The sequence below is a fragment of the Equus caballus genome, chromosome 10 (assembly GCF_041296265.1).
Source record: "Equus caballus isolate H_3958 breed thoroughbred chromosome 10, TB-T2T, whole genome shotgun sequence".
Taxonomy (NCBI): Eukaryota; Metazoa; Chordata; class Mammalia; order Perissodactyla; family Equidae; genus Equus; species Equus caballus.
Window position 1 is genome coordinate 86,992,432 of NC_091693.1, and position 14,768 is coordinate 87,007,199.

Sequence of the window (14,768 nt, forward strand, 5' to 3'; positions counted from 1 at the left end):
TCCAGAGTTACTGGATGGATTAAATGAGATCATGCAAATATAGAAAAGTAGCACCTGGCTCTGAAAACGATCATCCACGTCCCAGGCCAGACAGACTTCGGTAAAAATACACGTTATTTCCCCTCAATGAGAAAGGACTAAAGGCTTTCAGGCACACAGAAGGTCAGTGTCTGCAGGAAGTCGTACCTCAGTGGCCTGAAATATAGTGAGCTGGGAGCTGGAAATATAAATGTCAGAGATGTAAATCAGGTCCTGACAGGACCACACGTGCCTACCTACCTACCTGCCTACCTACTTGTCTCTCTTTCTCCCCACCCCCCAGAAAGTAATAATAATACTGAGTACCATTTTGGAGCTCCGGGTGTGTGCCTGGCGATTTGCTGAGTGTCCTGTTCAATGCATTATCGCCTTTGCTTTCACCACGGCCCTATGTGATTGCCACCTTGTCGCATAGCTTGGAAGTGGCATAGCCAACCAGAACCCACATCCCTTGACATGCTGTTACTCTCTACACTTATTTGGTCTCATCTTTTTTCCCCATCACCTATAAAAATAAAATACATGGAACATAATAATTTAGGAATGCCATTGTACTCATAAATTGCCCTGTATAATGAACTTTTGTGTTTTAATTTTTAAAAATTGGAAAATCCTACTTCTATTTATAAATAAGTAATATTGTGAATTTTCCAAGGGTCTTCCTAGTATATTATCACTTTTTGACTCTGTTCAGTTGTTAACACAACATGCTCTCTTTCCAGGCAGAACGATTCCTGGATACGTACCGTGATGGCAAATGAGGGATGTCGATATTTGGGTTCTGCTGTGTTTGAGTCGGTATTTGAGCCTGTGAAGCTAATGATGGGCTTTGCAGCTGAGCACCAGTTGGCACGTACAGTTTTCAGCACTGCAAAACTCTAAAATAGGAGTTTGTAAATTTGGCAGGACACAGACCAGGAATCATCCGTCATTTGTTTTAGAGTTTGTGAAGATTATTCCTATTCCCTGATTAATTGTATATATTATTTTACCTGATAGGTTGCAGTAATTCCTCTTTTTTGGAAGGAGGGGTGAAGGAAAGTAGATGGATTGTGCCTTAGGGATTTGCTTTATTTTGGAGCATTAATGTGTCATGTGTTATGAAGCTGTAATTCTCTAAAGTTATTCCACAGTGAAGATGCAAAGGAAATAGTCCAAGGCAGGGAAAAGACTGAAGGGAAAGTGAACAGTTGTCTTGTATGGTGAGACTGAAATTCAAGCTCCCAAAACTACTCTCTCACTGGAGATAACAGCTTATATAAGAGCAGTGCTGGGGACATGCTGTGTTCATCAGGATGAATCAGTTAGTTACTTTCATAGTAAGCAATCAACATACACTTACCTGGAAAGACTTCTGAACAGCACCAGCTAGATCTTAAATTTGAAGACAGTCGTGAAGATAAGTACTGCCTTATGTGCCACTAAGGAAAAGCAACATGAGTTAAGAGAAAGTGATTAGAATTAATCAAGTGTTGGAACCATGGATTGGAGGCCACCCTTATGGCAGCGTTAACACCATGCAGGTTACCTGCCTTCTGGGCACAATGGTAGAGCATTCTGGCTTTGGAGGGAGAACAGACTTGAGTTCAAATTCTTGCTCCACCTTCTGCTATGCATGTGACTTTGGGTGGTGTAGTCTTTGTGAGCCTCAGTTACCTTCTATATAAAATGGGGAGGATAATAAAATTAATAATGTGATTAGGAGGGTTAAATGAGTTAATGCATTCAACTCAGCACATTGCCTACTATAGAGTGAACGTTGCATAAATGTAACCTATTTTCTTTGGTTTTGAGGAAATCTGAATGTTGGGAAACTGAATTTGGGAGAAAGTAGGTGTTTTCTAAAGGAATTTAGATCTATTTGTGACTTGTTTTATCTCATAATGTGAGATGCTCCCTCAATGCTATAGAGAAGTTGAGGGTGACTGGAGACTGGTTGTGGTACATATAAAGGGAATGAACATAGAATGCACAAGTGTGTTTCACAGCTGCTCATGGTGCGTGTGTTTGTGTGCACGTGTGTACATGAATAGTATGTACATAAATACAGTACATAGATATGTAAAGGTAAAGCCAAATCAAAGACAGTGACATTTCTCAAACTCTCTCTTAGGGAGTGTTACCTACTCACTCTGCTCTTGGAGCTCTGTCCTACTCTTTTGTTGAGTATGTGTTTATTTTAGAGAAATTGTTTCCTTCTATTGGATTAAATGGCTCTGGGTGATATCATAAATAGCCAAATTTTTACTATCTTTCATTTAACGTTTACCATGTTCTTGCTGGAAGTGTGTTCAACAAGGGGAAAGATCTCGAAGGGGCGTCACATTTATCAGCTTAAAGATAAGTGGTAGTTTCTTAAAAACACACACTTGTAGAGGAGCCTTCTCTAATTCCTCTGGTCTCAGTCCCAGTTTATGATCTCAGCCTGGGGTCGTTCGGTATCACGTCTTGGGGAGGTGGGGGAGGGAAGATTAGATGACTGCTAACTTCCCTTACCTTTCCTTAAATCATCAGCAGCTCTCCTTTTTCTAAATCAGTGTCTCACCTGTCTTTCCTACAGCATTCCTCTGGCGTACCGCTCACCTTTGTCCCTGAGTCCCTAGGCTGCCTCCTGGGGTGTGTTCATTTGCCATCTCTGCCGTCTCCCTCCTCCCTCAGTCCTCTGCTTTCTAGCTTGTCCTCCATGGTCATTCTCACCAACTCGGCTTTTTCCTTTCCATCCCGTTGCCATGCTATACTTTTGTACAGTATAAAAATAATACTATACTATTCTTTATATTTAAAAGTTCTTATGACATATGATGGGCTAGAAGGGCTAAAAATAGTAAAAATTAAGCAAGCCTCATCAATCGAAAATCTCCACCATAGCAGTAATTCAGATAGCAGCTGTAGCTATGGCACACCACCGCTGCTGTCATTCCCCTTGAAGTACACTTATTCCGTTGTTAGTTTAGTAAATTTGGGTGAGCTTTGGTCATTGGATTCTCTTCCCATTGAAATAGCAGAAGCTGGTAGTGATAGGCAAGTTGTGTGACGTCCCCTTCACGGCTTCTGCTTACTTAGTGTCGACTACTCTTCAACTGCAGATATCTTGCTTACACTGAACACTTGGAGTTTGAACAAATCTTTTTAATCTAGAGCAAAAATTAGCTAGTGTTTCCCTATTCCTGGTTCCCCAGGAGGCCGATGACCACGTGACTCAGAGAGCACGGGGCACTTGGTCCCTGCGGTAGGTCCACAGGTGACCTTTGTGGAGGTGAAGGTGAGGCAGTGCACTCTTACTCACAGCCTTAAGCTCCTTCTAGGGAAGCCTAGTTTCCCAGGATTTATACTGAGCTCCCTGTCCACTCAGTGCTCAGACTGACTCAAGTCCTTTGGAAGCAGCCAGAGGCTGGTCTTCTTTACTGTCCCGGATCTTATGAGAGCACTTAGACCAGTGTGGTCCCATTGTTAGCATGCATCTGAATCACCTGGTGGTCTTGTTAACCCACAGGTTCTGCTTCAGTAGATCTGGGGTAGGGTCTGTGAGTCTGCCTTTCTAACAAGCTCCCAGGTGATTCCCATGCTGTTCCTCTGTGAACCACACTTTGAGTAGCAAGATCTTAATCTGCCGATCCTCAATCTTGTTTGTACATTGGACTCAGGAGAACTTTGAAATCATTGATGCATGGGTCCCACCTCAGAGAATCTGATTTCACCAGTGTGGGGTGTGGCCTGGGCAGCAGGGTTTTTAAAAGCTCCCAAGGAGTTTCTCACTTGTGGTCGAGTTTAAGAGCCCCTACCTTAGACATCACCATCCCAGCCCTGGGTATCACTGTAGACCCACTTTTGGGTAAAGCCTCTTTATCCTTATCCCTCTTGTTCTCTCTCAGACTCACCTTGCAAAAACCCACCTGACTCCCCAGCTGTACCTAACAGCCGCGTGTGACCACAGATCTCAAGTGGGTCCTACCCCTCCTGGGTTGACTATTTCATGCCTTCTCTCCCCTGAGACCCCCTCACAATTCTGCACAAAACTTCTCATCCATCACAAAAAAAAAAAGAGGAAGAAAACTGAAAGGATTATTTCCTCTTCACACCGTAACCATATGCTCTGCCTCCCTTTGCATCTCCACTCCTGTCCTGGCTCCAGACCATCTTACTTATCCCAGGAATCTTCTCCTGAAATGACCTCTCTCTCTCCTGGGGCACTCTGATCACACTTGTTCTGTATACACCAGACTCATTCTTGCCTCTGCACGTGTTCCCTACACCAGTGTGCATGCATGGCCAGTCCCCTCAACGATCACCTCCTGAGAAATGCCTTTTGCGCGCTTTCCTTAAATGAGGCGTCACTACCCATCCCCATAGCCTCTGCATCTGCTGACTCTGATTTTTCCACCACTTGAAATACTATGTATATAGTTACTCGGTTTTTTTGTCCATTTATGTATCACATAGCTCATGCAGTAATAATATCAACCCCACCAGGGCCATAACTTTGCTTATTTGATTCTCTGCTCTCTGCCCAGGATTTGAACATGTCCGACACATAGTAGACAGTCAGTGTGTGCTAAATAAATGAATGTTCCTGAAACCATTCTCTAGTTCCCCTTGAGAATTCTTGAGCCCACTGCCTGTCCATCATAGACAACATCTCAATTGTAAAATTTCCCTTCTGATGCATGACTGAATTTCATTTCACCTCTCGTCGCTGACTCAAGGAGCTCATGTGTTCTAACAAAACATGCACTATTTCCACCCTGGTTCCTGGAGCTAGTTTGTCTTCCTTCTCCTGTAACAAACTTGCACATCTTCTGCCTCTGTGTTTACAAGTCTACAAATGGGCTTCGGGTCCCAAAGGACTAACTGTTCCAAGAGCTTGAGTTCTAAAAAACAGAGTCCCCCATTTCTTTAAAAATGCGTAATTGCTGCCCCTCCTGAGATATTTTTACATTGTGTCCCTGGAGGAGGGATCCAGCTGATGGCCCAGTGCAGGGCAGAGGCCCATCGACAGACAGTCTGGCTCCAGTTTATGCCCTGTGCTAACACGGCTAATAGGCGTCAGTATTTTGATATTGAGAAGCGCCGTACTTGATCCTGACTTGGTTATATGCTGGTCACATCTGGCTTAGGATCACACATTGAAGGGCCAAGAGCGATTCATTTTCTTCATCTTCCTCCCTCTCTCTCTCTAACAAAATGTCTTGGGAGTAGTTTCAGCATTTTAATAGAGCAGCACGCAGACTAAATTGGCAGTTCAGCTTGCCCCGCTTTAAACTCTTCTGTACACACTTTGAACCGACTGGAAATACCGCTGTATGTGTATAATATGTGTCAGAGCTTCCACAAAACCCTATGGGTGCCTTTATTTTCCCACTTGTTCCCTCTATCCAAGTTTTCACTATCACTTCATTTCAGACCCTAAACTCAACACTCACGACAGTTAAACTGAAAAAAGGCAGCCACCCTTGATTCATAAGGTGCCCATGATTCTACAAACATCTAATGAAAATGAGCAAACATCTCTGTATAAAGCTTGGATTCGATCCAGAAGTATGTTTAACTCTCGAATGCCTGATAAAACCAGGGAATTGCAGGCTCTGGCAGCGCATTCTCAGGAGTCTGGCAAGGCAGAGGGTGCCCAGCAGCACAGAGCAGTACAGCTGAGGCTCCCCCAAATTCCTGGTCATGTCTCTCGGATTCTTACATCTGTGGCTCCTTTAGCTGGAAAAATGTGGTACTGTAGTCTGCTTACTTAGAATTAGCTGTCCCAATGACTCAATAAGCTGAAAAAAAAAAAAGGTAAAATTAGATATTTGAAAGTACGCCCTCACTAGACATTCTCTTAGAAACAAGATCGCCACCTCTTACAGGCATGGTTTTCCTTGGCTTGGGGCATGGCTGTCCCTAGTCCATCTGTGCCAAGCCTTTGGCATGGCTGACGAAACACCACCCTTTCAACAGGCCTTGCTTTCTGGAAACCTTAGTAAAATACAGCTAGTTCACACTTCGGCAAACCTCAGGCCTAAACTTACCCAGTTAACAAACGCTGTTTTGCCAAAATGCTTCTTAAGTCCTGGCTCAAGTAGAGTGCAAGATGTGGAATCACCATAGCTTGAAAAACCAAGGCACAGCCCCTTCCAGTCCCGCGGGGCTGTGTTCCAGTGGAGTGCTCAGACACAGTTTTCATCATACCGTATGCTGTGCTTGCTTGTTAAGGCATTCTTGTTGGTTTTTCAAAAATTATATTTGTTTGCATGCTTATCAGATGCACAAAATGCATTCTTCATGGATTTTCCTATCACTGTTTGGGTAGCATAGAGAGTTACGTACTTCAGAAGCGTGGAACCGATGAAAGGAACAATCAAAAGAGAAACAGTATGTTTTCTCCCGTCCCCATAAATCTGATCTGTAAATGCAAAGAATGTGAGGCATGAACATGAGAAATTCAATAATTGTATTTAAAACTTAAAAAAGAAAAACTGGCAAACTGTAGGATAAGAACTTAACCAACCTAGTCTTAAGAAGAAAAATCTTTTAAATAAGACATTTCTGAACCCCCATCTGAAACATATATCTTTAGGGCAGTAATCATCAGAAACATAATGGAGCAGTGTGGAGCTCAGTTTTATTGTCTTGCATCACTGAACATTCCCCAAAAGCATAGAGCGTCACTAATGGAATTATATGTTTTCATGCTATAATTACATTTGATTTTTCCTGATATTTCTGTCATGTTTTTGTTCATGGTCCCATGACTAGACAGAATATTTACAAGTTTTCTATGTCGTTGGTCTATTCAATGCACCCCTCCCAAAAAAAGAGAAAGAGAGAGAGACTAGAAATTAGGAATTTTTTAACAGAAAAAATACAAATATATATATTTTTTAAATTTTATTCAACCTTCAGCGATTTTCTTTCAACAATAAAAACATAAACAACAAAAATGATTAAGAGAAAAGAATATTATTCTTGAAGGAAACAGAGCAAGAGATCCCTCTGAATTCTGAAACTCCTTGAGACACAAAATGGGCACTTAACATTTTTGTTCTTATTCTTGAATAAAATGGAATGTATTTAATTCTTGAGTCCGTTGTTCCAAATGATCCTGTCACCGGAAGACAGATGAATCTGGCAGTAGAGTGGGACTGACTGGAGGACACAGGACCAGGATGCCATCAACTGTGTGAACAATGAACATCTGTTTTTGAGGAGAGAGAATCTCTAGCCGTGAAATCCACAGAAATCTCTAAGGCAGAGATGTAAACAATTAGAAAATTATGTTGACAACCAATGCATTATTATTGTCCTGTCTTCATCTTCTCCCACGTCAACTCTGAGCCTTGCTCAGCACGTTTCAGTGACCTCTTTCTTTCCTAGCACTCAATTCCCATTCTCCAGGTTTTAATCATCACAGAGTACGAGGCTGACACTCGCTTCAGATACGTTTACACTCCAGAATTTCTCCTTAAAGCTTTATGGAAGGAAGTGTGGGAGGAGAATTGGTTGTGGCGGTGTGCGTGTGGGTGAGGAAGAACTTCTCCTTGCTAAATGGAATACGGTGGGGAGTGGGTATGAATACTGCTTGGCCTGACCTGGGTTGCATATTCTTGTCATAAATTGAAGTAAAGTTGGCATTACATTTCCCCAAGTTTAAATACATCTCTTGAAATGCCATTTATTAGAACATTGAAAACACGAGTTTGGTTCTCTCTCTTCAAATCCCTGCAGTCTGGCTCCTGGCCCAGCCACTCAGCCCAAATCTCCCTCTGAGGTCCTCCAGAGTAACTTCTCAGCCAAAACCAATAGTATCCTTCTAGACTTGTCAGCTTTATTCGAAACCGTATCTTCGCCCTGCTGACACCCATTTGGTCTCACATTCTGAAGATGGTCCCTTCCAGGTTTTCTGTTTTCTGTATCTCCAGAGGCACCTACTGCAGTTCTCTAGACACCATTCCAACTTCGATCATTTGAAACACAATGTTTGTGCATCAGTTGCCTCCCTCGCCCTGTCACTAAACTCTCCTTGGTTTTTAAAGTCTTACACCTCTTGATGCCAGGCTAAAATTCCACTGCGGTTGATCATGGTAAAGGACCAACTCTGGTCTCGATTCTCAGCTCCTTGCTGCTGTGTATTATCTTGGTTTCTGTAAACAAGAATTGAGTCATTTTGACTCCTTACTAATCCTTTACTTTCGTTAAGCTTCTACTATAAGGTATATATTTTCTACTTAGATTAGGTTTACTGACTTATTATCCCTTTAGTTATTCTCAACCCTTCCATCTTCATCCCTAGTCAAATGCAGTTTAGACCAAACTGTACACATATTCAGATAAATATTGCCTGTTGATCAAAGGCCATAATAATTAAGTGGGAGTTTCACCAGACTCCACTGGCTCTTCTTGTCCCACGTCCAGACATTTTCTGCCCGAGTCCTACAAATGTCCTGCAAATGTCCTGCAAATGTCCTACAAATGTCCAGTAGACCTACTTTTCTCCCTTTCCTGCTTCTTCTTTGTTTTCATTCTTACCCGACACCCTTTCCTCTTTTAACACATCTACTCCCTTCTTCAGTACCCCGTCCAAATACCTTTCTCCAAGGACTTTCCAAGGTGTATATGCAAACAGGGTCATAGAAACTCTTGCTTTCTTCCTCTTCCTCTCTCAAACATGTAGCGTTATGTGAAAATGTATCCTAAGTCCTCTTTATGGGTGTATACACCCTGTGAATTCACAGATGCATCTGGATATTTGGTATGTCTTAGATAACCCTTTGGAAAGGCATCTTGTCAGATAATTCAGAAATCTTTTGAATCTTAGGTAAAAATCCAAGTCTCCCAATTCTCACCCTCCACAACAATATTCACTTAAAATATTTTTAATAGGAACTGTGGTTAGTGACATTTTACCTCACATTTGTGCATTTTCTTTTCAGGATCCCCCCATGGCTGTAACCCTTGGGCTCCGAATGGAGGAAATGATTTTTAATCTTGCTGATACACATTTATTTTTTAATGATTTAGAGGTAAGAATTTTAAAAGGTAAAAATAGTTGTATACAACTATTAAAACTCTTAGATGGTTTCTATATATGCAGACAACCTCAAGAAAACTGAAAGATAGAAATTTAGCTCAAGAGAATAGTAAAGTTCCTGTCAAGGGGAAAAACTGTACATACAAATATAAACAAAAGCTAAATTGTGTTGGAGCCGGCCCCATGGCCTGGTGGTTAAGTTCAGCATGCTCCACTTTGGCAGCCTGACTTCGGTTCACGGGCACAGACCTATGCCATTCATCAGTGGCCATGCTGTGGCAGTGACCCACATACAAAATAGAGGAATATTGGCACAGATGTTTGCTCAGGGTGAATCTTCCTCAAGCTAAAAGAGGAATATTGGAAACAAATGTTAGCTCAGGGCCAGTCTTCCTCAGGAAAAAAAATTAAATTGTGTTAATGAATTATAAATATGCACTGGCGTATATTTAGAAGAAAAATGTCTTGGAAGACAAAGTCTGCTTTGCTGCCCTCTTCCATACCGCCCCCCCCCCCCATACACTTTTCCTGGTCCTTTTAGTGTCTCAACCACAACCCGTTTGGCAACTATGGAATCAGCATTAGCTTTTCCAGGTTACTTACCAGGAGACTAGTTAGGTTAAGTGACATATTTAAATTTATTTTTATCTTATGGTTTCAGAATGAAATAAAAGTGTTTATCTATAATCACATGATGAATGAAGAGGGAGATTATTATTACTGAATCGCTAACTGAATCTCTAACTCGACATTTTATATTGGACTTTCCATTAATTAATTAACAACTTTTTGAAATAAATATGTGTATCACATTATTTTTGTAGAGGAGAAACTGTAGGGTCCACAAGCATAAAAATCAGTCTAAGGTTACCCCTGGCTGAGTGGGAGAACGGGGCTTTGAACCTCTGAGGTCTGTCTGGCTGCAGAGCACATGGTCTGCCCTTGCACCATGCTGAAATTAACAGAAGGGTGTGAGAAAGAATAGCCAAGTTAGTGTCTCAAGTTTCTTAAGTCAACAAGGTCTTAAATCCAGTTTTAGGTACATTTGAGACATGAGAGTGAAAATCGTGTTGTTCAGTATATCCTATAAGTGTGTGTGCTGGAAATCTGTGTAATAGCATTTTTTGTTGTTATTTTCTCTGCAGCAACTCACTGTTTTTACTGGGTAATAAAATTAATGTCTGTTTAAAGAGGTTTTATTTTTTTTCTTTAGTGGGCAATATGAAAGATCAACATTCCTAGGCAAGTGTTCCAGTTTTAGATAATAAGAAATAAGAATCACCTTTCTAAAGCCTGATTTAAATTAATTCTGCTACTGATTCCTTTCTAATGTACAAAATGATTTTATTGTACATGATAATAGAAAACATATTTAACCTTTTTGGAACGTGAATTTTTTATATACAGTGATGACTTTTTAGGTTGGTTTTTCCGTTTGTTAAAAAGGATGTCTCATTCTAAAGAGAATTTTGAGATTATTAGTCCTTTCAAATCTATAAAAGACAAAAAAAAAGGAAGTTTTATGTGGTTTCTCTCCAAGTTTTATAGTTTTTATTTCATTTCATTCGTTATTTTTTACTAGAAATAAATGGAATAAATGACCCCTTAGCTTCTTTAGTGGCACATGAGAAGCCAGATGGAGTAGATTTGCCGCCTGACTTCTGACAGCACACTGAAGTGAGAAAGTGAAGGAAGCCTGGGATGGATTTGCAGTACCGTTAGCAAGTTCGACATGAATGTTGGCGTATCAGAAACACGTGGTCCACTCTGTGCTTTAACAATTTTTATTTTGGATTATATGCTGTATAAAATATATTTTTAAAATATTCAGCAGGATCTCTGGTAGAAATAGCGAGAAAATATCGCTATTGACTTTCTCTTCTATAATTATAGCTTTTTAGTTGTGTTTTAAAAATTTCGTTTGACTCAAGCGCTAAAACTTTGCATCCAACAATACTGTACTTAATCAGTGAGGTGATTGAGTCTCTGCGTACACATAGATTGAATTCTCATACATGCACCCGCGTGTGTACACCACATGCACCCACTCACATCCAGATGAAGCGCCCAAGGACACTCAACGGCTTATTATTGACTTAAGGGAGATAAATCAGCACTAAAACTAATGAAACCTAAACAATAGCTTTCAAGGTCATTCAGTGCAGTTACAGACATATCCACCATCTTTCTGCATCTGATTTGAAAGTCAACTTGACTTTCACCCAATTTTTTATTTCACTAAGCCTCTTGCATGCAAAGATTGTCATGTGCTTCATAAATGGTTTTAAGCTATTTCTGCTTCTAATGACGAAGAGGAAAATTCCTCAAGAGAGTAACTCCATCTTTAGCCTATTGTGTTTTTTTTTTACTTGTATATTTAATCTTTCAGGGTTCCTTTTCTTAACCTAAAAATATAATTTGAGACTCAAATCCTTCAATAGATACTGTAACATATGTAGTAGCAGCTGCTCTCACATAATTCCTTAAAAGATACAAATTTAAATCCTAATAGACACTTCCTTACACCTGCCCAACTGCAGAGAAGGCAAATGCTCCGCTCCTCCCCTAAGAAGAGAATGCTCTCTGTTTAAGTAAAATGTTATTTCAGTTAGAATAACTTCCAGAAAAGAAGTCAGCAGGGAGTCGAAGTTCACACAAGTGAGAGAAGACTTATCTGGGGTATAAGTGATGAAGATCAGTGACAACTTTGCGGTCACCTTATAAGACAAAATCAAAGAATTGAAGATTAGTACCAGAATTCTTGCCAATGTTTGAGTTCTCATATTGAAATTTGTTGAAGCCAGAGCATTGCACTGTTTTTAGTATTTCAGGTTTTGTTAAAAGTGATTCTCACAAAGTTCCTCCCAGTGAAAACTAACTGAAGAACAATTACGCAGATTTTTCTAAAAATGTAGGTGATTGCAGTTCAGGTTTCTTTCGCTGGACTGTAATCCTCGGGCAAGAGTCCAGAGTCAACAAGCATAGTTAACTAGGCATAAATTTAAAGAGAAGTTCCATTTGGAAAAACCTCAAACATAACTTCAAACATGGAGCTCATGGTCCAGTAAGTTTGATATACTGATGTCCTCAGGAGTAAAAAATAAATTTTTGGCAAAATGTACAAATTAATCATGTGAGTTAATACTTGAAATGTCAGAGGAATTTCTCTAAAAATTAGGATGAGAGCATATTAAATATAGAAATAACTTCTGATTACCAGGGTTAATTCATAAGGATTTCTGCCCACCCTTTCTATTAGGATATCATTAGTTTATTATAAAAGAGAGAAATGGAAGTTATTTACATGATGAAAGATTTCAGAACTTCAGCGGAATGAGCAGCTTCACGTGATGCCATTTCAGTAAGGATTTAATTCAGTCTACATACTTACCGAGATATGTCACCATGTCTAAATAAGAAATAATCCTTTGCTTCCTCCATTTTCTGGGAGAAGAACTTCATTTCCAGCTTTCATACTAACTGGTTAAATCTTTCCATCCTTTCCTTTAGAGCCCAATCCAGCAGCTACTACTGTTGCTTGCAATACTTTTCCCCAAGATTTTTCTAGAAATATAATGCCTCCTCTGGTTAAAGTTTGAGCTGCACCGCATCAACCAATATTCGCTCAAAATTGGGAAGAAACCCTTTAAGTGACTGTCCAGTCATGACTCCTGTGGTCTCAGCCCGTGCTCTGTTCTCTCGCCCTCCCCTGCATCGTGAGATTAATGTCTTGTCACAATCCTTACCGTATAGAATATTATTATTTTATATCATCATACCTTTGTGTTAGAATATGTAAATAATTATGGAATTATTTAAATAGTTCTATTTAAGTAATATCATTTGTCTATAACTATCGTTTGTCTAGACTTCCGCCATTTATTCAACAAAGAATTGTTGAGCCACTATGCCAGACAATGCCTTAGGTGGGCGTATATCTGTGTGACCCAAACAGCCCCTTCCAGGAGCTTCCAGTCATGTTACTTGCTGGGGCTCTTCCTTACCTATGAATGTAGGTAGAGATTTATTAAAAAATTACTAAAACCGTAATTCATGTAAGTCATATGAACCTTTTCAGTTAATCTAGTTGTCTTTTCAAGGTAGGTACCAAAATTGTGTTGATTGGCTAGTCACTAAATTTTATGTTTTAAAAGAAGACTGAGTCAACTAGTTTATCCTCACACTGCAACAGGATCTCGTATACTCCGTGTGGAAAGCTGGAAACAAGATATTAAATATTTCACTACCAGATACATCCAAGTCCTAGAATGAATATGAATAGCAGCTGAAAAGCCTTTGTTTAGTACGGCATTCTATTTTCAAAGTTAATCATTTTTAAAATTGATTTTGAATGGTAAGCTCTATGTGTCTGGTCAGAATCTGTATGGCAGAAATAATTTGAGGGGGAAAAGGGCTAAACCATGCTTATCCTGAGGCTAGTAAGGGCCAGGTATTTTAAATGCCCTTGCCAGATTCCACCTTCAGATCACCTACTATTTCACTGGAACTTTGCAGATTATTTGAAGACAGAATAGAACTCTGAGAACAGCAAAGAAGAACTGAATTCTTACTCAGAAAGGTGACCGTTTGGTGCCCAACACTCTATAACAGGTCAATTCTGGGTATCTGAACCTCAGGTTTATTTTCCTCTGGGTTTGTAGCACATGAGAGATGGAAAATCTTCATTATTTCCCTTTTACTTATAAGTATTCTTTTCAGCTTAAAGATTTAAAAACTTGAAGAAAAGAAAACGTCGGTTTCTGTGGTTGTTAGTTTTTGTCTGTGTTAAAAGACCAGGACTTTTAAAAATAGCAAGCCCATGCAAAAAGCAGGAAGTGCCAGAAATCTCACGGGCTGCCGTAACGTCCAGCCCCTCTGTTGCTGCTCAACGAGTAATAAATGAGAGTAACACCCCAGGAGTTAAGACCAAACAAATTTTATGTGTGTTCAGGTTAGCTTTGCCATACTTAAGGCCGCACAACAGAGTGGGTGCGAGTGAACACGAATGGTGGTTATAAAGATTCAAAAGAGAATTTCTTATTGATAATTTGAAGATTAAAATTATTTTTGAAATTTTTTTGAAGTAAACCCACATGCCCCATGTTTTCAGGCCCGTTTTTAAGGCACGCCTCTGGATTTAGATCTTAGAGTAGCAATGGTGCCAGGGCCCAGCAGGAGATGGCGGGATGGACAGGCAGATGCTGCCATCTTCTGGCCGTAGGCCGATCAAGGGGAAAGATGGTCAAATCTTCAATGATGGTGACAAGCATCATCTGAAAAACAAATAACTTTTCCAATGTTTTTAACAGGAGTGTGATCAAGTTCATATAGATGATGTTTCCTCTGATGATAATGGGCAGGATTTAAGGTAAGCCCTGCCTCTCAGTATGCAGTTTCCTACAGAAATTCAGCTCTGGAGTTTTGCACATGTAATTATTTCTTTTATTTCTTTTTAATGTATTTTGGGTGTTGCAGTACCTACAGTTTTGCAACTGATGGCTTCCATGCAGCTGCAAGTAGTGCAAACCTTTGCTTGCCAACAGGTGTGAGAGGAGGGGTGGACTGGATGAGGAAGTTGGCTTTCCGTTACAGAAGAGTAAAAGAATTATACAACACCTACAAGAACAATGTCGGAGGTACGTGTGGCTTTTGAACTCTAATGAAGGCCCTGTGGGTAGAGGTAGAAGTTAGACTGGAGCTCCGTGTTCCATGG

At 40.2% G+C, this 14,768-nt stretch overlaps 1 protein-coding gene and 1 pseudogene across 42 annotated transcripts in view; one reads left to right on the forward strand and one right to left on the reverse strand.

Moving 5' to 3' along the window:
- EYA4 (EYA transcriptional coactivator and phosphatase 4) overlaps positions 1-14,768 on the forward strand; it is a 296,334-nt gene that overhangs the window by 265,295 nt on the left and 16,271 nt on the right. For 40 of the 42 annotated variants that reach the window (XM_070223904.1, XM_070223895.1, XM_070223913.1 and 37 more), the window contains 3 exons: positions 8,958-9,047; positions 14,365-14,423; positions 14,531-14,691. In XM_070223904.1, coding sequence (XP_070080005.1) covers positions 8,958-9,047; positions 14,365-14,423; positions 14,531-14,691 — 310 coding nt within the window. The remainder of the gene's footprint in view (positions 1-8,957; positions 9,048-14,364; positions 14,424-14,530; positions 14,692-14,768) is intronic. The other 2 variants (XR_002811047.2, XR_002811046.2) reach the window with 1 other exon arrangement.
- LOC138915859 (10 kDa heat shock protein, mitochondrial pseudogene) lies at positions 12,430-12,721 on the reverse strand (annotated as a pseudogene).